General features: G+C 39.7%; 1 protein-coding gene across 1 annotated transcript in view; it reads left to right on the plus strand.

Annotated features, from left to right (window-relative positions):
* The window catches only part of calcrla (calcitonin receptor-like a), a 42,586-nt gene that overhangs the window by 12,194 nt on the left and 5,437 nt on the right, over positions 1-24,955 (plus strand). The window contains exons 2-12 of the mRNA XM_033617809.2: positions 13,299-13,406; positions 14,085-14,238; positions 14,431-14,541; positions 16,078-16,190; positions 17,835-17,926; positions 18,023-18,149; positions 18,445-18,598; positions 19,431-19,491; positions 19,876-19,942; positions 21,322-21,540; positions 22,257-22,298. Coding sequence (XP_033473700.1) covers positions 13,332-13,406; positions 14,085-14,238; positions 14,431-14,541; positions 16,078-16,190; positions 17,835-17,926; positions 18,023-18,149; positions 18,445-18,598; positions 19,431-19,491; positions 19,876-19,942; positions 21,322-21,540; positions 22,257-22,298 — 1,215 coding nt within the window. The 5' untranslated portion in view covers positions 13,299-13,331. The remainder of the gene's footprint in view (positions 1-13,298; positions 13,407-14,084; positions 14,239-14,430; positions 14,542-16,077; positions 16,191-17,834; positions 17,927-18,022; positions 18,150-18,444; positions 18,599-19,430; positions 19,492-19,875; positions 19,943-21,321; positions 21,541-22,256; positions 22,299-24,955) is intronic.

Genomic DNA, 24,955 nt, shown 5'->3' on the forward strand with positions numbered 1-24,955 from the left:
TGGATGTGGAAAAAGGCAGCTGTTTGCTAACATGTAAACCTCAACAACAATTGGGGGACTGTTTGCCTCCAAAATTTGCAGGAATTTGTGTGTGAAACCTGTGAAATGTCCTCGTGCCACTGGCTGCAGCACAAGCGCATAAGCATAATCGATCCACCCCTGTGTTTAACAGTTGGATGGAGTTCTTTTCATGAAATTCTGCACCCTTTTTTCTCCAAACATACCTTTGCTCATTGAATCTAGAAAGTTCTATTTTAACTTCATCAGTCCACAGGACTTGTTTCCAAAAAGCATCAGGCTTGTGTTGATGTTCCTTTGCAAACTTCTGACATTGAATTTTGAGGTGACGACACAGGAAAGGTTTCTGATGATTCTTGAGTCATATTTGTACAGGACAGCACACTAGAATAGTGCACCACCACTCCAGAGTCTGTGAAATCTTCTTGCAGGTCTTTTGCAGTCAAATGAGGCTTTTGATTTGCCTTTCTAACAATCCTATTCTCTCTTGGAAAGTTTTCTTGCTCTTCCAGACCTCAACTTGACCTCCACAGTTCCTGTTAACTGCCATTTCTTAATTACATTACGAATTGAGGAAACTGCTACCTGAAAACACTTTGCTATCTCCTTGTAGCCTTCTCCTGCTTCATGGACATCAGTTGTTTTAGTTTTCAGTGTGCTAGGCAGCTGATTGTTGGGACAAGATCCAGCGGCTAACGTCCAACACCAAGCTATTTAATGGTCCGAACGAACCACACTATCACCAAAATGTCTCAACTCTGTCATTTAACCGGTTAATAACTGATAGGTGCTGTGTGATGCTAACACTTAGCCCTGTGTGTGTGTGTGTGTGTGTGTGTGTGTGTGTGTGTGTGTGTGTGTGTGCAGGCTGACTACCGGTGTGTGACTGTCTCTTGATAAACGTAGAGGGAGAGAGAGTGGATCGAGGAGGGGCTGAGTGAGCTACGAGTTTTCCCATTTTAAATAGTTTTTAAAAAGTAAAAAAAAAATGTTTGGAAAAAATTGAATTTAAAAAAAATTGGAAAATTAAAATTTGTGGCAAGCTGTTAAAAAATAATTCTGTGTATGGTAAGCACAAAGCCTTTATTTGTTTTTTAGGGATGCACTTACTTCAATTGTGTATATAATACATTTGACAGATTATATCAAATCATTTAATTGGAAATGTTAGGGATAACACTTTATAAAAGCCTAAGTATGTTTGTGAAGTTTTTTGATGTACTTAACTAAAAAAAATAAATAACAGTAGTGATGTCAGGTAGATTCGGTTATGTAGGAGCTATGAAAAATTGAATCATCCACCTTTGCTCACTACATCTTTGTTTTTCTTACTCTCGTCCTGTATCCTAGTTCCCACTGTATTTAATAATACTGCAAAATCCCACATTACATTCAATGCATGCACCTATAGTACTATGGCTACTGTAAAACATAAAGCTCACATTAATTTATGAAGTGACAAGAACTCCACCAGCCACCGCCAGCCCCCTCTCCACACATTAACTATCTGCTGTGCTATAAAAAGAGCACACTATGTTCTGCACCGGTGCTGAACATTGGCCTTGGAAGAAGATCTTGGGCGACAGAATCTTTCAATATTCATAATTCCTTGACATACTGTGCTGCATCATCTGTCCTTTAACCGTGCAGCCTCGAGGGCTTCAATGACCACCATGAATGGTTGCATGTCTGACATCATCAAACAATATTCAGCACTATTATGAGCCTCTCCTTCCTTTTCCCCCCATGAGCTGCATACTAGAATGCAGTCTTTTCCTCTTTTCAGCATTATTGTAAGTAGATCCATGTGCTTGCCCTGAGAACGTTGGCATGCTGGCAACGAGGGCGTGAATGCAGTGACATGAATACTTTGGCATCTGGGTTGTTGTCTGCACTGCAAACGCGGAAACGCAGCCTCCCTCTTGCCATGTTAATGCAAAGAATATTGCGTGCATCAGTCAGGGCGGGTGGACTGAGAGTTGAGGAGGTCTTCTTATGAAACAAAGACGTCTCCTCCCTCACATCTGTGTGGGATTGTTATTGTTTTCCCTGACATCTGGTGGTGCCCTTGGCAACATGAAGGCTTGCATGAGGCTTGCTCTCATCTCCGGGGCTTGCTAAGATCAATGGCTGAGATGTGAAACTCTAATTCAGACATGTTTTCTGTCACATGGGAGAGATTATCTTAATGTACAGCTGATCCCATGAGAAACGACCACCAGTTAGATTTGGTCTTGTTGATTGAGAGAAGTGGCTCTCAGAAGGGTCCATGTTTCCATGTCGTTCTTAAAGGCTTCTCCTGCTGTTTCTTGTATTCACATGTCAAGCATAGACAGCAATAGGTTTTTCTTAGAATTTCCTGTTTTGTAGACTCTCTTCTGTCCACTCTTTCAATCATCAGCTCTTACTGTGCTCTTAAAATGACAGAAAACAGTGGGAGACCAAGCTGGCTGGAAACTGAACCCATTCCTTCCTCCCTGGCCATGTCAAGACTTCCTTGTCAGGATACGTTTTTAAAGAGATTATAAAAAGGTAGAGCATTTCATCAGAGAGTGAGTAAATATAGACACAAGGAAATACTTAAAAAATCATAAGAATAAAACAGAGAGAGGTTATTAATAGTTCTCTATTATCTGCATCTGATTTTAAAAGCATATGTATGCACAGACAATCCAACAGGATGCAGCATATTGGCTTGCTCATTAGTTTGAGGTAATGTACTGCACTAACACCTGAACTCCTCAAGCTGTTTCCCAACAAACGCGTTTGATGTTAAGGTAATGCAAGCCTGACCGATAAAGACACAGACCAGGGACATGTGCTGCACGTGCTGCATGTAAAGTGAAACTGGGATTGTGAGCATGAGTAAACGCATCATGATGGAGCACTTTCTTTCAGTTTCCAACATATGTTTACAATGGAACTGAAGAAAACTAACACAAATAAATCCATATGATGGGAGGCAGCACACATGCAGAGAATGTTGAAATATCTCAGTGGGAGATTATTATATTACTGCCAAAGGGGTGGTGTTGCTTCTTACATCAGCCCATGCTATCCAGTTGATCATGTTTTTTTCTGTCATACAAAGTCTTTATGTTACATCTTTCAGCAGCTTCATAGTTTAAAGATATATGTTGTGGTTGTGCTTGGCCTTGGTTAGAATGTGACTTCCATCATGAGCCCATGCTCCAGCTGAACTTGCCAAGATATTATTCCCTTTTCATTCATTCACCAGCTGTGGACCTCAGGTACTGGACAGTTTTCCAGCTACCGAACAACTTGGTGTGAGGGCTGTCACTGTTTCTTACAGCCCAACCCGTACTGGATATTTGAGGCAGGTACTGATATTAACATTTGGAATGTTTATTTAAACTGAAACACAGTTTGTTGAACACCTGGTTGTGTTACGCAGAAGCACTGCCTTTTAATACAGCCAAGTTGATTTAAATTAAATTCAAGAGGGCCTTTTTGGCAAATAGGGAAACATATGTTAAAGTTGTCAGCATGTGTGGAAAAAAAATGATGTTCAATAAGTTAAGATCTACCAGATTTTGATTTATATACATGTTACTGCTGATAAGGTAACACCTCTGACACACCCACCAAACAAGAGAAAACATACCTTAAAGCCCCTTACACACCGTTTCAAGAATACTTGTCATTCAACAGTAAATCGTAGCAGGACCGTACCTATGTTCCCCAGGTCCTGTTTTCCCCCATAATATAGGGACCGGGGAACATAGGACCCTTTTTCCAAAAAAAGGGTCCTATGTTCCCCGCTTTTCCGAAAAAGGGTCCTATGTTTCCCGGGTCCGATGTTCCCCCCAAAACGCGACAGAAAAATGCACTTACCTCATGTGATCGCGTGATTCAATGCCCAAAGGCGCAGACAATGCTCCCCAAGAGTCACATATATTTGGAAAGGGCTCATTTTCTCCACTATTATTGCTGAATTCCGCGGCAAATAGCCTATGCAGGGCCCTGATTTAATTCAGCATTTTCCCACATAGTTTAATGTTGCATTTAAGATATAGCCTATGTGAGGCGCATATCCAAATACTATAATGTAGGTAATTCTAGGTTGTAATTGGCTATCGGTTTTATGTGAATGAATGGAGAAGCTGCTGATGCCTTCATAATGTTGACAGTGTCTGTCCCATTCATAAAGTTTAATTAATAGGCCATCACACACATAGCCTATACACAAAATGTATGAATGTTTTAGTTCTTCTCTTTTTCATATTTTCTGAAATTTACCTGTCACCAAATTAGATACACAAGTGTGATGGCCTGTTTCCAGCGCATAGGTCTGTATGCATGCTTAGTGGTCGAGTGACCAACTTGCAGAATGGGACAAACTCTGTCAACTTTACGAAGGCATCAGCAGCTTCTCCATTCATTCACATAAAACCGATTGCCAATTACAACCTAGAATAACCTACATTATAGTATTTGGATATGCGCGTCACATGGGCTATATCTTATATGCAACATTAAACCATGAGGGAAAATGCTGGAATTAAATCATGGAAGCCCCGCTTAGGCTATTGGTCGCGGAATTTGACAGTTATAGTGGAGAAAATGAGCCCTTTCTAAATATATGTGACTCTTGGGGAGCATTGTCTGCGCCTTTGGACATTGAATCATACGATCACATGAGGTAAGTGCGTTTTTCTTTTTTTCTTTCGCGTTTCAGGCTGCCTGCCTGCGTGTCCACAGCTCTCTGTACCAAAGAGTAGTGTGAAAGTCAATGGCGATCACTCTGCAGCAAAATCCGGGGACCAAAACATCCCATCGACATCTACTTGAAGCAATCTCAGTTGACTGAGGGGTCTCCGACGGATGATAAGAATCTCTTCCCTTCAGGGGACAGCCCTACTTTACTGCAATTTATGTTTATTTACATGTAGTAGCCTAAGCCAGGATCATGGTATAATTGTTTGTGTGCTGTTAACACAAATACCCTCACATATGGAATACTCCTCCGAAATATCAGAAGGGTATACTACCCAAGCCAGTCATTTATCGTGCAACCTGTACATCCATATCTACAATATCACCCGTTAAAGGGTCTTTTTTTTATTGCAAGTTGGAATGAGGGGGAAAAAAGTTAATAGTGGATCCACTGTTGGTATTTTCAGTGTGTAGGTGCAGTAGGCTGTGTCTTTCTGTAGGGGGCAGTAACACTGCCCTTTCAGTAAACTAGGCTATTGTCGCTGTCTTTGGTGACGCCAAAATTGAGAGGACTAGCCAGTTGTGCTCGTGAATTAATCATGTCAACAAGACATCTCAAAGGTATGGTTAGAAAGCATTTCTGATTTGACACCATAATGAAAAAACTGAAAACATCATTGGAATTTTAATAATGGGATCTATGTAGATATGAATTCTTTTGAAGATGCAGTCTGCTCTATTCTGTAATTGCTTCTATAAAAGGAACTGTGCAGGTCGTTGAAGATCCGATCCAGACAGCACAACTGCGCTATTTCCCATGCTGGGTATTTTCTTGTTTGTACAGCAAGCACGAGATACTTACCCCAGTGACCAGTTTTGTGTGTTACTTTCAACTACTGATAACAGGATCAAGCAAACAATACAGTGCAGTAGTACAGTGTTTATTTTTGCCTATTAGTTGGGATGGTTTGTTGCTCAGCATTTGCACTGAAAAAATACCACATTAAAGAGACTATTGCAGATTTATGGGCCATTAAATTACTTGTCAAACTCCTTCAAGAGTCAGAGTCATTTTATTAGCCATGCAGTAAATGTGCAGGAATATGTCTTAGTAGCACTGGTGAGAAGTTAAACTACAACATGAGCAGTAATAACAGAGACATGGGGCATATTCTCATATTGATTGTGCGTGCCTCTGCATCTAAGGACTGAATCAGTTCTCCTGGCCACTTCCCTCTCTAGTTAAGCCTGTATCCTGGTATAGAAAAGGGCAGTAATGATGTTACAAGCCTACACCAGCCTAATGGACATCCGAATGCCACTGAGAGGAACTTTGAGCATCAGGCGCCAAACATCCTGTGAGGGCAGAAGGATGTTTACAGCAGAGAACAACATCTCTGCGGGGACAGTGGGAGTAGATAAGTACAGGCTGAGCTCTGGCACTGGCCGGGAAGACAACAGCTGTTATGCATAGACTGTTTTTCTAGGTATCTTTCTGCGTGCTGGCGGATGTAATAGGTGATGTCAGCTCTTGTACAAAGTGTACATGACTAACCACTTCTGTGAAACACTCTGAGGTACTACAGATAATAGTGGACCACCCACAGTTTGCACTGGATTGTGGTTGGATGAAGTTGACCCAAACAGATCAATAATCAAGTGTTGTGCCTCTGGAGAGGTTGTTCTCTAAGCTTTGAGCTGAAATTAGCAAAGAATATTCATGAAGTATGTGATTTTTTTAAGTTATTGTGAGTGTTTTTGTGGGCCATCATTCATTTATCTCTTCATTCTTTGCTTGAAATGGACTCCAACACATTGCTACTGATGCATGCCAACGTCTGTGTAGAGGTAGAAAACAGTTATGGGTGACATGTTGGTGATCATGACTTGTGTGCTTCAGCTAATACAAAACTGATGAGTTTTGACGTATATTCAAGCTGAGATATTCAAATAGTCTTTGAATTCAGACAACCTCAAAACTAATTTGCAATCACTGAAGCCTTGTTCCCAAATACTTTGATACTGTTCTGCAAACAGCCAGAACAAAGCGTCAGAGGTTTTCGCTCTTTGGATTTCAGCAATGCTTTTAAGAAGCTGCCAACAGGAAAGGATACAGATAACTTCTTATTGGTCGTGTATTTGAGCAGAAACATGCTTACTTTTTAAGTTTGTCTCTGGGTTTTTTTTCTAAAGCATTGCTGAAGTGACAATTTTAGCTACTGTTCTGGACCATATGAACCTACACATGCCAATGATGTTTTTTGGGGGGCTTTTTTTTTTTTTCTTTAAGTTTTTCAGTGTTTTTTGTCTTTGGCATAGCTTGACACCTCAAATCCTTAAAAGATATTAAAACCCTCAAATAGCATATTATATTGAAACATGCAAAATGGTCATAAGGAACATATCAAAGACAATGACAATGCTGCCACGGGCATCTGTTTAGATAATCAATCATCAATCATCAATAACAATTTTATAATTAGATTATAGACAAAATCACCATGACGTTGTGCTACCAACAAGCAATTTGATTTCAGTTGCAGAAATATGTTAAATTGGCATAAATATTTATTTCTGCTGTCATGTTCAGCCATAACTGTAATATTTAGCCCAAAGATATTTAGTTACATGTTTTGCACCAACCTATCTGTTTCTGCTGTGCTTATTTTATGTACTGTGCGACCATCTTTGATAAACCAAATCTACCAGCATGGAAGCTAAAGAATACACTGCTGTGGACGGGGCTGCAGCAAAATGTAATTCAGTCATTTAAAAAGTCCCACCTAAACAAAAGAAAAATATCAGTTTAAGAGTACGCTTTATTTGGAATACTTTCTGCGCTTTACTTAAACACTTACTGATTGAAGCAGCACTAGACCAAGTGGCACCTTTAAGGGCTGAAAAATGAAGTCAACATAGAAGTGGGAAAAACTGCAGTTCCTTGAATGGCCACTTGAGGCTGGCTCCAAAAGCTAGTCAATCCCCATAGACCCGCATGTTAAAATGCCCAATTTTACAGCAGCAATGAACATGTTTACAGCCTGGTATAAAAAAAGTGTTTTGGTCTCTATAGATAATTTCCCCGCTCATGACAACTGTATTAAGGCTTAAAGTTACGCATAGTTAAGGGCAAGTCACTTTGACTGACAGGGTATCTGCAGATAGTGTCCTCGCCTCCTCAGTCCTGCTGCCCCCTAGTGGCCAAAAACATTTAAATACAGCTTTAAAGTAAAGACAACATTAAGGTTATGTGAGACTACCCAAGTACAGTATGGTTGAGTTAATGTTGAGACACTCCTCTGTTTGCCAATACTGGAACTGTTGCCAATGAACATAAATTGTTAACAGTTATTATAAGGCGTATCATACTTTAGGACAGTAGGAGATAAGGTTGGTTTAGGACAGGATAGGATTGTAACCATATTTTCTTTGTAATACCCGATGTCATTTGGTTTGAATAAGGACCAACCAATGTGATCAATTCACTTCCCAAAGTTTTATCATTCAAAAACAGCTGATGTGGAGTTGATCATACTCTCCCATGTACGTTGGCTCTACCAGCGCTAATCACTATGAAGCTACAGCATGTGTTTTGGGGGTTGCAGCTATCAATAGCACGTACTGTTCAAAACGTGCTTCTTTTTTTGTTTCCATCATACACAAGGTATTTATGGCAGACGTGAACAAAATGTTATGCTGGAAATTTCCACCATGACAAATGGATTCCATTTCGATGGGAAGGGAAAGGTTTTTTTTTCTTCGCTACCACCTTTAGGATTAGTGTACGTACTACTAAAAAAACAAAAATGGGATGAGAATCAAATCATGACTAGATAGAAGCAACATTCAAGCAGATTGGGAAAGAAAACTGCAACGTCTGTTCAGTGTTGCCATCTGACAAGATATATCTTCTGTATCGGTCTGCTAATGTATGAAAAACAGCCTTTGCCAAGAAACAGCTGGGGGACTTGGCAAAGCTGAGCGCCGGGTGTGTATCTGTCTGTGCGTGCATGTGCATTTTTGTGTTTGCATGCATGCATGTGTGACAGTGCAGCTGATCTTTTCCTGGCTGTTTCTAATTTGCACATCACCATAATGTTTTACAATCCCACTTTCAGTAAGCCCCTCCTCCTCCTCCTCCTCCCCCCTTTCCCTCCCCAGGGTAATGCAGTTTTAACTCTGAGCAGACTTGAGGAGGCATTGGGCCAGTCCCTCTGGTGACAGAGCTGCAGGGAGACTTGTAAGAGTCAACTGGGTCAAATCTCTCAGTGATGTACTGTCTGACAGCCCTCCTGCTTTGCCTTTTAGTCCGTGTGTTGAAAGACTGTACTGAAAGTGTTTGTTTTGGCAACCAGGCAATGACTAACCAAGGCTTTAGCAAAGTTGAAGCTGCCTTTTGCTGCATTGTTTCTATAATTTGTAGCATTAAAAATATATGTAGTTATATTTAAACTACTTACTACTAGGTAAGTTATATAAACAATTTTGTTGTGCATTTTCAATGTAAAACAGCTCTTAACCAGATGATACTGATGATCTGTTTCACAGGTTTACAATAATCAAGGATAGGCGTATATCAGTGGGATAGAAAGCACATTATCACAATGTCATGATAGATTAGATATGGACATTTTCAGTATTACAATTTTTTTTTTGAGAAATGGCAAGTAGTAGCAGCTCCAACACTGACACAGACGACATTAAGTTAGCTCCTAGGCTACATCCACACTCATACTTTTTTGTTTTAAAGATATAACCTTTGCTACATTTATGCCAAGCATTCACACTTCTTCAGCACTTTGGAACCCTTAAAATGGAGACTTTTGAAAATGCATTTGAAAAACTCTGGGGTTGAGTTTTAGACTTTTAAAACTATAACAGGGTCTTTTTAATCACAACATGGGGCAGAAACCTTATACCTAGGTCTACATCCCTTTTGAGAGTTCCTCCTTCTTGTGTGGATACGGCTTCCCCACTGCCTCGGCTTTCTCCAGTGATGAATAATACTCCTGGTACCGCTTTAATATGTTGCTGTGTTTGCTTTGCAATGACTCTGAATAGGAAAGGAATAGCTCAGTTTTTTTGGAAGTTGGGTTGTATGTGGTACTTATCTGTAGTCAGTGTATTACTCTCAGTAGGTACCTGTTGACATGCCTCCAGTTTGGAGAAGCAGAGGAAGTACCGCCATGGATGCTAAGCATTGTACTGCTGTGGACAGGGGCAGCAGCAAAACTTATTTTAGCCAGCTAAAAAAATCAGTATCCGTGCAAGTGAATTATATATTTAGAATATTTTCACCACTTTACCTTATCCACAAGACAACCCTTTCCAAAGGGGAACTGAAGCTGTTATATCCATCCATGCTGTCTTCAAAGCCACCAGACTCTTGACAATAACAGTCATTTCACCTCACAGAACATGGGAGTTGCTGGTCTACCACTGCCTCAATCGGTTAGTTTGCTTGTGTTATTGTGTGACTTTGTTGAATCAGAACTAACCCTTTTTAAACATCGAAGTTACACAAAAAACTAAGTTCATTTATATAAAATTATTACATCAGACAAATACACCTGACTCTAGACGTGTGCTAGATGTCAGAGGTTGTTGTCTATAGTGCAAATACTCATTAGATGTCCATTGTTTATACAGGCAAAACTTCACTGCTAACAAACGGTGTCAATACAGGTTTTGATAAGTTAAATGTATTAGTACTTAGGACTAACCTACTGCATTCTGAGCTGAAAGGCAGGTCTCTTTGGACATGTTCTACTGTTACCCTCAAACTTGCAATATATGAATATTTGCATGCTTAAAGTTAAAGGCCCCTTTTTTGTGAATGCTTGCCTCTTGAATGCATTTTACTCATTTCCTGTTGCAGAGTTTGTTTAGCTGTTCCACTCCACCAAATTTAATTAGACTTGAGATGTTGCACATACAAGTGATGACCTAGTTCCTTTGGGGTATGAAAGACATTGTTAAATTTCGCTTCTGAATGAGATGTAATCCACTCCTGAAGGCCATGCACCTACATGTATGTCATCCTGGGTTCAGGTTGTCTCACTCTCTCCCATATCCTTCCTGACTCTTGTTGTTCCTCATCGGCTAGAAGAAAAAGAATGTTGGTACATAGTTTCACACTGAAAGCAGTGCTGCCACTTACTGTGATTTCTATCAGACGTTGTAACAATGCTAACATCCTGTTTCTGGTTACCTGGAGAGCCACTATGGAACTCCTGGTTTGTGCTAGGAGATGCTCAGAAATGCAGAAAATACATTTTTAAGACATGTTTCCGAACACCTGCACAGAAAGCCACCTCTATGGGCTTTAAACACAAACCAGAAGGAGAACATGCTTCACTATATGTGGCACACAGAGCCCCCAAGGTCTGAACAAAAAGATCTGGAGCAGTTACAGACCTGTAACTCTTTGATAGTTGAACATTAGCTGTAGCAGGCAGGCTTAAACTATCTAAAGCCACCCGAGCATTAGTACACCCACCGTTTTGCAAAGCAGATTTGTACATCCTGGGGGGATATGTCTCCATTTGAATTTTGTCTCATCTGCTATGCAGCAGCCGTGACATGAAATCCCAGTGGCCTCTAGCTTTGCCGCAAACAACTTTCTGGGATCCTGCTTTGATGAGACACCAGCGTCACCTTTACAAATGAAATGTGTAACACACCCACTAACCAATTTAAAACTGCTGTCACATTTGAGAATTTATGATGGAGTGCAAAGGAGATGTGGCTCACAAAACACACAGCGGCAGTGAGCGCACAGGGCTTTAAATCTCAGCTGTGCTTACATGACTTTTGTCAGGGAACAGGAACTTTGGGAGATCGATAGGGTTTTGTTGGGGTGGTGCCATCTGCTTATTGTGTCAGCTGTGTTCTTTGATCACTAAGCCAAGAATAGTACCATTGTGGGCACATTTAACTCTAAAACTGACTTAATACTGTAGTATGCAATCAGTGATAGCATGCAATGTTGCCTGTAAAGGAGTAGTCATGCGTGCATTTCGATTATGGAGTATTAAGATTATTTAGAACATGCTTGAGTTTTACGACTAGAATCTGAACCATTTACATCACAGTTTATAAAAAAGAATAGTCCTGCCCAAAAACAACAAATTGGAAAATCTGTCTACTGTATAATAAGTCATTGTGTGTGGGTTGTTAAGGAGACAGTTCACCCCAAAATCAAAACTACATATTTCCCCTCTCATCTGTAGTGCTATTTACGAGTCTAGATTGTTTTGGTGTGAGTTGCAGAGTGTTGGAGATATCAGCCGCAGAGACGTCTGCCTTCTCACCAGTATAATGGAACTAGATGGCACTCAGCTTGTGGTGCTCAAAGCACCAAGAAAATTCATTTGAAAAATTCAACAGCAGTGTCTCTTTCCAGAAATCATGACCCAGTTACTTGAGATTACCCACAGACCTTGTAGTGAGCAGTTTCATGTTGGAACTATTTACTTTCTACCAAACTATACCTACCAATTGTTTCACTGCGTTGAAGAAAGCATGCATCTACCAAGCTCCTAAAAACAGCGCCAGGCTTTGAAGCCAATTTTACATGGTGGCCAAATGGGGAATTACAACATCCAGGTCTGTGTTTTGTTGCCATGGGGCCCAGAAAGAGTTTTTCCCATAAACCTACATTGCGAAACAGCCATCTGTAAATCAGTTGATTCATTTTTTTAGCGTCATTAACACCGCAAAATGACTAATTTCTCCATGGGGAATTTGATCCATTCAGTCCAATAATATTTTAAAAGTCTAGAAGAGCTGCATGATTAAACAGATATTATCCCTATTCAGGTTAGCGGAACACTAAACTGGAAGGCAGCTTCTAGGCAGGTAAAGATACAACAGATGCGGGTAATTTCATACCATGGTTTCATGCGCCACTGAGCACCTCTCATAGAATGAACAGGGCCCTGTTTCTAATGCTGTATCCACTTCTCTTTATACATCTATGGCATCTACTCATGGACAAGAGGCTTGCTTTCATGACCACACAAGACATAAACATTAATGCTGTCCTCCACAACTGAGCTGTAGCGTTAGCTAGCTCAGTGGTGCTAGGTGAGCTAGCAGTAGATGCACGCTTCCTTCTGTGTAGTGATAGGCTGGCGGGTGTAGTTTGGTAGACAGAAAATAGTTCCTTCATGAAACTGCTCACAACAAGGTCTGTGGATTATCTTGAGAAACCAGGTCATGATTTCTGGAAAGAGACATTGCTGTTTAGTTCCGATATATTGGAAAGAAGGCAGACATCTCTACAGCTGATATCTCCAACACCCAGCAGCTCACACCAGAACAATCTAGTCTGATAAATTGCACCACAGGTAAGAGGAAAAATATGTATTTTGGTTTTGGCGTGAATTGTCCATTTAAATCTATTCTACAGTTATCTTATGGTCCGTTTCCAGCTTAGTTGACTGTGGTGGTGAATACAGAAGCAATATTTCAGTAGATTAAAGCCACTGGGTGAAAACTTTATCAACACTGACAGAGATAAGCAGTGCTTTGAAATGGCCTTTGTTAGGAGATTTATTTTGCTTTAATGACAGTGCTTGATTTTTTATTCTCTGTTCCAGATCAGCAGCGGTATATCATCAATCAGCCCTGACATGGCCAAGAGGAAGATGGATAGCATCGGGCGGAGTGGAATGATGGCACTCATACTGCTGTGTAATCTAACAAAGGTAAGACGGCCTGCATGCAATCAAGCAAACACTGAAAACACACCAAATTTACTTTACCGAATATGTTTACATATATGAATAAATCAGATCTGTCTTGGCTGTAGAAATTTTACAGATGATGTATTTTATGTCAGTTGTGTGTTTGGGTCTGTAACTGTAGGGTACTGTTCAGCTGTGACTTCATTTGACCTATTTAGACTTATTTATGTCAGTTATGGTTTATGTTGGGGATTTCTCAAGGATTAAAAAGCTGCCTGTTGGTATCTGCTGTGCAATAAATAAGCTGGACATATCTGGTTGGCAGTACTTCTGCATAGATGTCATATTTTCCATGGAGTGCAAATGGATTTAATGGAAGCTTGTGTATGTTAGACTCCCTTTGCTGGCATTCTAAGTAGGATATAATGGACTGTCTTACTTTAACACATCCCCATAGAGCCAGAATACTCAGCCAAGACTGAGTCCAGACATACGCTTGCACGCAAACACCTTTATTCGGGAATTAAGCTCTGTGGCCATAGACTTCAAAATAACAGTTTCTCTGCTGATTGTGTCCACTCTGTAGTTTTCATCCTGGCATCCTCTGTGGGACATCAGCCAGGACCTCTTTGGCCAAATCTGTCTTGATAAAACAATAACTGAAAAGATTTATTCACCCTGTCTCTCCTTCCCTTGCAGATTTTTGTGAAGGCAAGCCTAGAGGTAAATGAAACCCAACAGCAGCATCCAACCAACGTCTACCACGACATGGGACTTACCAGGAACAAGATTGTTACAGCACAGTTTGAGTGCTATCAAAAAATAATGAAGGATGATACCCAAAGCAGACAAGGTAACTTGTTACGTTTCATGTTTCTGAACTTCACAGCTGTCTTGGCTCAGTAACTGGAATTAATTGCTCGTGAAATTCAGTGCTTGTAATTTTTAACCTCTGTGCTAAATAATTAATAAATAAATATTTTATTGTTACATATATTAATTATATATTTGAAATTTGCTACTAAAACCTTCTCTGTGTTTGTAGAGCCCATGTGCAATCGCACTTGGGATGGCTGGCTGTGTTGGGATGATACCAAGGCAGGTATTAATTCAGAGCAGCACTGCCCCGACTACTTCCAGGATTTTGATCCTTCAGGTAAAAATCTGTGGCTTATAGTAACCGTAATTTCTCATTTTCATTGCATGGTTTGAGTCGATTAAACTCACCTTGGGTACCAGGTCCTTTTCTATATTTCATTTTCCAGTGCGGATAGTGCCCCCTCAGTGGAATGGGATTCTCAGCTGATTGCCATAGCTAAACGGTGTGAAACTCCATTCCTCTGCAACCAAACTTAGGAATGTTTTAACTTTGTTAACTGTACTATGGTTTGCTTTTAATGGCTGCCATTTTTAAAAAATCTGGGTTGTGCGGATAAAAGAAAAAAAAAAGTGGCCTCTGTTGACAATACCTTGGCTGTTTAAAAATGGCATGTTTGTGCAGGAGGTCCCTGGTCATCAAAGTGATGATTCTAGTAACAGTTCTTTCTGGCCAGTGAGTCATCTGCAGTGTTTTAAAACCAGCTCTATTAGCCTATTAGCTCAGCTCACTCGGATCCTCAATCAGGGTGGTACAAAAAAAGTACCAGGTACCAGGTGCTTAACTTAACTATACAATGGAAAACCAAAAAAGAGCAAGCCAAGTTGAGTCGAGCTAATGCGTGTAGTGGAAATGTGGTATTAAGATGCATTTGCACCAAGAATGTTTGGTTTAACTTTAAAGTGGATCTCCAGAGACTTAGTATTGCACTTCCAATTGCACTTCCATAAAGTTGGGGAATTTACAAAGACAGATTGATGAAATAATTTTCAAAATAAAAGCAGCAGAGACAGAGATATCCTGACTTTGACTTTGGGTCAAGCTCCAAAAATGGTGGATCCTTCACTTCCCATAATGTAACTTGATAGCAGTTTTTATTCACCCCTACCTGCTTGGTAAAACCCACATCTTTCAAAACCCACACCCTAAGTTTGGGATGCAGGCTTTAAGCAGTTTTTGTTAGAACTCCCCTTCTTAAACCTATTGTCGTGTGCCCCTTTAAATTAAGTCAGTTGGCCAAGTCAGAACATTTATGTTCAAGTCAAAGACAAAATATTTAAACCAGACACAAAAATTGACCATGAAACACAAGTCTTCAGAGCCACAAGTAAATACAGACAGCAACAATTTTACTGTATGTGTGAATATAACTTGAAGTGTCTTAAAGTGACAATGGCAGAGCTCTTTCTATTTATGATACAAGCTTTTAGAGATTAATTGTGTTTCCATGTGTGCTGCTAGTAAATGCCTGAATGTGTTTATAAGGGTAAATCAGTTTTAATCGCTGGAAGATTCTGAGCCAACACAGCAGCACATCCTTCAACAGGATATGCAGATTTATAATTAGATTTGGTCCCTTATCACTGCTCTCAGTAGTTTCATGTGTATTATTGTCTGGTTGTGTGTTTAAAGGGAACTTTCTTATTGACTTAGCTCCTAGTTTTTCCACCTACTTTGCTGCAAATTATATATTCCAAGAAAATATCCTCTAAGATTCTTTCTACAGGATTAAAATGTTGTTATAAAAACACATTTGCTTGTTTACAAAGCTACCAGTGGTTTGTCAGCATATCTTTGTATCATTTTTACCTGCAGAGATGGTTACAAAGATTTGCACAGAGAGTGGTCATTGGTTCCTGCATCCGGAGAGCAACCGCACATGGACCAACTACACCCGCTGCAATGAACACACCAATGAAGGCCGAGTGGTAGGTCACTTAGCATAGACAGTATAAAGGAGTGAGCCATGGTTAGCACTGACCTTTTAATAAATCCCTGGGCAGTTCCTGCAATTTGCAGTGATGAGAGAATAGTAAAAGGTCACTAACTGTAGACTGTAGACATGTGATGCTCATGTTGGCTGAAATGCTCTGGAATGGTTCTGTGGTGAGGCTGAAAATGTGTTTTGTTTTGCCCTGAGGAAGAGAAAAAACATGGCTTAAAGTAATGAAACAAAATCTAAATCTATCCTCAGGGTGCCCCGAAATTTTAATGGCAGTCCACTTAGTATAACATTTGTAATGTTTAGGTGAAAATATTGCTCTGAAGGCGCTGCCAGCAAAAAAGGTCAAGAGGTTAAAACATTAGAATTCATCTTCTGGAGATTATAATTATCCACAGTAAATGAAAAAAATGGCCATAACCATAAATACTGTACCTTGATATGGACCATAGACTGTATAAAGTAATGAACATTGGCACTATGATGTTACCCATTGATTTGTGTAATCAGGTTTTGAAGCCTCAAGTTTGGCATGTTAGCCATCGCCATCTTGGATTATTTTGGATCTTGAAGTCAAAAGTGATCATATTTGGATAAAATGGTGGAGCTCACCCTAACACTAGCTGCTAGATTTGTTAGCATGGTGCATTTACAGCTGTGGTTAACTGTGATAACGCTAAGTTTTGTTATGTAAAAACAGGTTCAATTCTATTAAAACAAAATGTACTTCTGGGAAAAGCTGAATAGATAACCCCTTAGGGTGTCTTTAAGTACAATCAAATGCTAAACTAGACTTTTTTTGGTTAACTCTCATGAACTAAAAACACACTGAAATAGTGAAGGTAACAGCTACACCTACACTCACTACACTGTTAATCTAGGGTTTTGCCATGGTTATGTAACCTAACGACTTGTGGTAGCAACTTGTCGACTGAAGGTACCCATCTGTATCCACTGCAAAGGTACCCACCTGTATCCAAAGCGGCCATACTCTTAATTATGCGTAACTGTAGGCCTTAATGATATATAAAAAGTTATATAAAATGTACCCCCGTCCAGATGACACTAACGGGAAAATTAGCAATAAAACCAAAATTGCTTTTTGTACCAGGCTGTAAACATGTTTATTTCTGCTGTAAAGTTGGGCATTTAAACATGGGGGTCTATGGGGATTAATTTGTTTTTGGAGCCAGCCTCAAGTGGCCAATTGAGGAAAGGCAGTTTTTTGGTACGTCTGCGTTAGCTTTATTTTTCAGCTCAGAGGTTGGCTCTTTGTATTGGCTTAAATACTGATCCCTGGGAAATGTTGGTCAGTGGAATGGCACTTGATGAAAGGTTTAGCAGTCACCAGAATCATTACATGACATCATTCACTGGGCCCCATGAATATCTATCACACAATCTGTCATTTTCCCTCATTCATACATTTCCTATTCAGTTATTACTTAATATTTTACAACCTTTAAATACACTTTAACATGATTTCAATGTCTTCCTTACGTAAATTAAGGATTTCCTGTCGGAGGAAAGGATATGACTTCTCTTCAGGAGCATATTTATATTGTCTCACAGCATGAGTAGTCATTAGGAGATCCAGATGATCTAATTTGTGTCTCTTTTTTCCTTCCAGACGGCAATGAATCTTTTCTACTTAGCTCTCATAGGACATGGCCTGTCACTGACCTCCCTCTTCATCTCCCTCGGAATATTTTTCCATTTCAAGTGAGTCAGCAAATCGCATTTTTAACGTGCTGTATAGACCACTGAATACATGAATCAATACCACGGTGATGTAATGTCGCCTTTCTCTTCTTGCAGGAGTTTAAGTTGCCAAAGGATCACTCTTCACAAAAACCTCTTCTTCTCTTTTGTTCTCAACTCTGTGATCACAATCATTTGGTTGACAGCTGTGGCAAACAACCAGGAGCTGGTGCAGAGGAATCCAGTGAGTTTATGTATTTGTGTTATAGCTTTTTTATTATTAAGAAGTTTAATTGTTGTTGAATTCATAAAAAAAGATTTCCACCAATTCAGTCTGAGCTGTTCCTTGTGTGATCCAGGTGTCAGTATTAACACATAAATCAGGGTAAAATGCTCTTTGATTATTTTTTTAATTCTGTTATAGCCACATTCATTTATGCTTTTCACATAACTGTGAAAGTACTGCACAGGAAATAACAGAAGCAGAGCTTAACAGCCATCTTTCAAAATTGATTATGTGTGTGTTTTTCCCTCCTCAGACGAGCTGTAAAGTGTCCCAGTTTATTCATCTGTACCTGTTTGGCTGCAATTACTTCTGGATGCTGTGTGAGGGAATATACCTGCACACTCTCATCGTGGTGGCTGTGTTTGCTGAGAAGCAGCATCTGATGTGGTACTATCTTTTAGGTTGGGGTAAGTCAGGATATTGTGTTGTGTCAATGGCAGTCGCTCTTTCTGCTGTGAAAAGACTCCATCAATTTTTAATCAACTAACATTGGAATCGGTCTCTTGATTCTAATTTATTAAAGACATAGACTGCATAAAATGGACGTAGCCATTGTGATGTCACCCATTGTTTTGTGTACTCCTATTTTGAAGTCTTTTGTTTGGCATTTTGGTGGATGTCATCCTGTTTTTTTAAACATGGGGGTCTGTAGGTATTGACTGTCTTCCGGAGCCAGCCTCAAGTGGCCATTAGGGGAACTGCAGTTTTCGGCACTTCAGTAGCTTCATGTTTTTAGCCCTGATGGCTGCTTGATTAAAAAAGAATTAAAAAAAAAAAAAAAAAATTTGGCATACCGACTTTTAGCTTAGCTGTTGTGGACAAAAAAAGTCCTTGTCCTTGCCAAGTTAATTGCTGAAATCTCACAATGCAGCACCATTGTTAAATGATTTGAAAATAAATGGTAAAATGATCACCCACATGTCCGCCATTAACGTCATGGTTTACAGACTAGTTCAATTGTGTCTATGTGTCGCACTTACCGTGATTGTGTTCATGTGGGCAGTTAGGCGTTTTTACTGACAGTTTAGGTGTGTTCATGGGTAGGTTTACCTCAGTTTAGCGAACTGGACTTTATGACTTGTTTTTGACTTTTGTTGGACTTCATTGTATTCATGTCACTGTGCTGCCACATTTCAACAATTAAAAATATATTGTTGTGTTCAACCAGAATTGTGCTTTACAGGAAGTCTGACTCCAGAACCTATTTTTTAAATTTGTTTATTTATGGGGTTTTTGCAGGCTTTCCTCTCATTCCGGCTACTATACATGCTGTTGCTCGAAGTTACTACTACAATGACAAGTAAGCATTCAAGTGCATGATCTCTTACAGTTAATACTACAGGTTATATGTATATTTAAAAAAAACAGTAGTAAAATGTGCTAAATGACAGCCAGACAACCGTGGCATTAACAGAAGGGGGGTTATATGAATAAAAAATACAATGAATGAGTATAAAATGTGACACGGAGACATGCTAATATTGGTTGTCTAAAATGATATGCCGTTTGTTTATCTGCACCATGCAAAGTTCAACAAAGCATTTAACCTTGCTGATAGCTTCTTTTATTTTTGCTAATTAGCTTCTCATAAAACCTATTGATCTGCATCGTGGGTCAGCTGTCATGTGATGTACTGATACTGTTGTGTTAATGTCTTTCTGCTGTCCTCTGTTCTCTGCTGTAGCTGTTGGATTAGCTCCAAAACGTCGCTACTCTACATCATCCATGGTCCCATCTGTGCTGCTCTACTGGTAAGAAGTTTCAGTTAAGTAAAGTGAATCGCAATGATAACTGATATGTTCCATGTCTCTCTTGTTTGACTGTTTTTTTTATTGTGCAATGAACAAAACAAAGACTGCCTGACTTTCCTTCCTTTGACTGGACACTGTGGGGGGCCTGAAACCAGGACACAGTCTCATAGCATGCATAATTGTGTTTATCTTGCGAAATCAATGCATCTGCTTCTCTGGGGATCCACCCACTGGTCCCCATGTTGCATTCTAGGAATTCACCTAATCAGCACAGCCGAGCATGCTTCAGAGAAAAGCAGTCCCTTAAGACTCTTGCAGGAATACATGTTCACGGCTGAAACTTTTAAAATGATTTGGTAAGGTTTCGGGCCCAAAAAAGTTCTTGGTCTTGTTTTTTTTTTTTTTTTGGTCCTTTTTTTTTAACTTTACTTGTAATTGACAGTTTTAGCCTGGTATCGTCAGACCAAGTCACAAATGTGAGTTAGCCTGGAACCTCTTAGTTTATTTCCAGTTTTCAAGGGGTGTTATCAAAGGCTGTAGCTCAAAATGCCTCTGGATGCAATTGGATAAGCCTGCAAGCAATCTGGAGGAACTAAATGGCAGGATGAGTAGGATACAATGTGCAGACAAACTCCTGTACACTATCTAATTTGCAAAAGAAATACATTTATTGTGACATTTTAGTAACTAGACCTTTTGTCAGGTGTTTTTTTTTCTCAGTGTGTAATCACCTGAAAATAAGAACTGTGTTTTTGTTACCTTAGAATGAGCCGTAGGTATCTACATAGTGAGCTGGTCCTTATCTGCAGAGTCCACCATGTTGCATTGTAACGTTTCTACCCTAGCCTAGAATGGACACACCTTTGCCTCGGCCACCGTAGTTAGCAGCGTCTCCATGATGAGCATCGTAAAAACACTTTTTTTTTTTAACATGAAACTGAACAGTGAACACTGAAGGAATCCTAACCGGGAGTTCATGCTTGGCACATGGGAGAAGTTTCAACTGGTTGTAATCTGCAATCCTAACCACTAGATGCCACTAAATCCAACACCCTACTTCTTTAAGTGCCAAGGCTCCACAAGACATCAGTCATTGTATCAAAACCGCCCCATAGTTGAACATCTGGTTCCCAGGCAAAGCCAGTTTATGTCATTGACATAAATTCTAACCAGTAACCATCGTAAAATAACATCCTGGATATTCTGCCTTTGGCTTTCAGTGTCTGCCTGAGGCTTATTTATACGATTTATTGGCACAAGTTTTATATTTTTATGGTATTAGGAATTTCACAGTTTAAAATTAGTAAGTCATTAACCAGCTGACAGCAGCTGATATTATGCTGATTTACTGATGTCCTCTCTGCTGCCAACCCCCTCAGGTCAATTTGTTCTTCCTACTGAACATTGTGCGAGTGCTCATCACCAAGCTGAAGGTGACCCATCAAGCCGAGTCCAGTCTCTACATGAAAGCTGTAAGAGCCACCCTCATCTTGGTGCCTCTTCTGGGAATTCAGTATGTCCTGCTTCCGTACAAGCCGGAGGGACGAGTTTCCTCCGAAATATATGACTACATCATGCACATACTAATGCATTACCAGGTGAGACGATGTAAAGGTTTGAGTGACATGGTATTCTTGTCCAGTCAGAACAGATTGTGATGTGTTTTAGTCATAGCCAAGTGATTGTCACCAGCTTCTTTGAACATTTCCATCTCCATAAACAGCTGTACGTTATGTCATGTTTTTTTAATGCATGCCCAAACTATATTTTTAGAATGCTATTCAGAGTTAACAGTCTGCTGTACTGCTGTGCACTATTTATGAAGTCCTGTTGTCCTTGTTACATGTACATCATTTATTATGAAACTTGGTTACATGTTAGTGGCTTCCTCTTCCAATGCCGGAGACATTTATTTTACTAAAAGGAACTGGTGCCTGGACATAAACCACATCTTAGCTTTTAGTAAAAGCCAAGCATTCCCATCGGCCTCTGTCAAGACTTTGTTTATGTTGTAGCGCAGGGAAGAACAGCAGGAAGGAAGGCATGAATTATCTGAGCAGAAAGGGGGCTGAATATGTTGGCGAGGTGTCACCTGATCATCCCAAGCTGCCCCAGGCAGTGCAGGGAGAACATCTTGAGCAACAGATCGAATCAGCTCATAAAATTTATCTAATTTGATCTCTAAGTTCCTCTGCTTCACAGCAACTTAGATCTTTAAATTTCATCCACAAACAACTGAGTGTTGATGCTTAAGACCAGATTTTAAACGTTTTGTCGTTCTTATGTGTTTCTTTTTTTTTTTTTTTAATTCCAGGGTTTGCTGGTGGCCACCATCTTCTGCTTTTTCAACGGAGAAGTAAGATGGGGTTATGCCCTTTCACTATGTTTTTTTTAGACCACACATCCTCACACTCATCCACACTTCCCCTTTGTGATCAGGGATAGACTAGGCGACTTCCTCTGCGTGACCGTCTGAGCAGGATGGTGAATCAGAGGAATGTCTTGACAGGCTCAGTCCTCCAGGGCTTCACTGGGGACTTACAATTGTTTACCGTTGCCAAGCAGCAATGGATTTTACACTGATTGGTATCAATTATTCAGGTGATTGATCTGTATACAAAATAGCTTGTTTTTGCCTTAGGTGAATGTTTAACAAGAGTCACTGAATAACTCCTCTTCATGCTGTCTCAATACATAGTGAAGCTTTACTGCTATCTTACATAATTTGTATGAAACCTTTTATAACAATTCTAGCCATATTATATGCTCAAAGAAACAGTGTCAATGTTTGTCCATGCAGAGCAGCATAGGGATCATCATGTGCATGTATATAGATCTTTGATGCTCCGGAGAGAATTACAGACAGACATTAAAGGCATGTGTTCAAACCCACAAGACAACTGTAGTTCAAAAGCTTCAGATGTAGTCATACATTGTTTAACATATGAAGTATGTCCAAGTCAGTTTGTCTTTCCAAAAAATTACAAGAAAATGCAATTTAAAAAGGGAACATACAAATTACCATTTGTGAAGGAATGGTCAACATTATGAAAATATGTCTTATTTGCTTTCTTTCTGAGAGGAAGATGAGAAGATTGATATCCACCTCATGTCTGGCTGCTGTGACTGTTTGTAGTGTCAATATCACTAATTCATTTCGTTTCAGCAAACCATCATTGCGGTAAAATCCCAATAATCAGTATTATTGAAGGTCAGAAGGATGATGAATGACTCACTCATCACGCTCAAAGTAGACCTGACTTTACTGAGTGCTTCACAATTTAGGATGAAGGCAAAGGTCATCAATGGGAAAACGATGGCTCAAACGTTAATGAAATAATTTATATTTTATTATATACATCCTGCCTTTGATCTAAATTTTACAGAACACTGTGTAGACTGCACATTGATACTGTAACACAATCAATCAGTGAAATCGGCAAATAGCACAAAAACAAAGTTATCCAAATCTTTACTCTCACTGCCATTGCAGCTAAAACCACGCATACACATAGTCTGAAGTATGCTGGCCCCTGGTATTAAGCCTGGTTTAGCAAGGAGACTGGAGGCAGGGTGTTACATGTAGCCAGATGATTCTGTCTACAAGCACATTTAAAGCTCACTAAGTAATATGTTGTATCTCATTTGTTTGATTAGTAGAAATAAAACAGGGCCGTAAAATCAACAGTTTACAGGGAGTTGTGCCGCAGTCACTTTTGATGAACACATTTATTAATACATTCAGCATTTCTGTGCAGTGTCTCCAGCTGTAGTGCAGGTTGCCAGATATGCTCTTTATAAGTATGGCAGTTACCAAACCTGGCTACCTAACTATGACAGCAACATTCTGGGATGCTGGACTACTCCCTGCTCCTCGCTGTTTGCCGACAAATATTTACAGGTCATAATCCCCCCTAAAAGCACAAATCGTCCTTTTACATTTCTGTTTATGTATAAATCTAACAAAAAAGATAGTTAGTTCATGGAGAGGTGCAGGAATGAGTCCCAAAACCCAGAAATGAGTTAGCATTTTTGCACTCCCAGCTCCCTTGTATAGAGGTAAATAGGCTTTTTGAATGGGTTTATGGTTAGATGCCTTAAATAAGGTCTGTGGTTAACACAAGAGACTTTCACATTTGGTTCTATGACTTAAAATACATAAGTAAATACCCTACTCGTAAATTTTGATGCTTTTATGTGTCTTAGAAAGGACAGTTTGGCTAATTGAGAGTACACAACATCATCACACTGAACATGGCTTTACAGTCTGGTGTGATGGCAACGTTGAAGTCATGCAGCTATATTTTTGTGTATTTCCTTTATAGGCTAACGTTAGGTTTTTATTTCTGTTGATTGCTTTGATGATGAAAAAATCAAACGGTGGTGTTCATTTGTTAAGATTTTCTTGCTCAACAAAATGTGGAACTATCATAAAATGTTTTGATTATTTTCTGCAATAATCCAAAATTCTTTTTGTCAAGCAAACTAGGGTGACGCTAATTTTCGAGTCAGCCTACTAAAAAAACTGTCACCCGTGCAACACTCTATTGGTCAACTAGATAAGCTTTTTTCTTAATTACTTTGGACAGAGCCAAGTAGCTATTTACCCTTACTTGCATTCTTTATGCTAATTTAGGCTAACCACATCCCAGGTGTGGCTCCATGCCTAATGTTGTGTTCACACCAGGCTTGAATACAACAATTTGCACGACTTAATTACATGTAAAGCCAATGCAAAGATGCCGTTAGATGCAAATTCCCACCAGGCAGTGCGATAGATACGAAATGTGCAGATTAAGCAGCACAAATGAATCCTGACGTGCACTTTTTCACAAGAGGTGAAAAATCTAAACTTGAGCGATGGATTCATCCCGTGATAGCCAATCAGCATTGAGTTCATTCATCGATTGAGCGATTTCACATGCATATGACGTGAGTTATTTGAGTGTATTTAGGGAGTCAACATCAAATATTCTAGCGTTCATATTGGCGCAAGTAACGCAACACTAAAAT

The sequence above is a fragment of the Epinephelus lanceolatus genome, chromosome 14 (assembly GCF_041903045.1).
Source record: "Epinephelus lanceolatus isolate andai-2023 chromosome 14, ASM4190304v1, whole genome shotgun sequence".
Classification (NCBI taxonomy): domain Eukaryota; kingdom Metazoa; phylum Chordata; class Actinopteri; order Perciformes; family Serranidae; genus Epinephelus; species Epinephelus lanceolatus.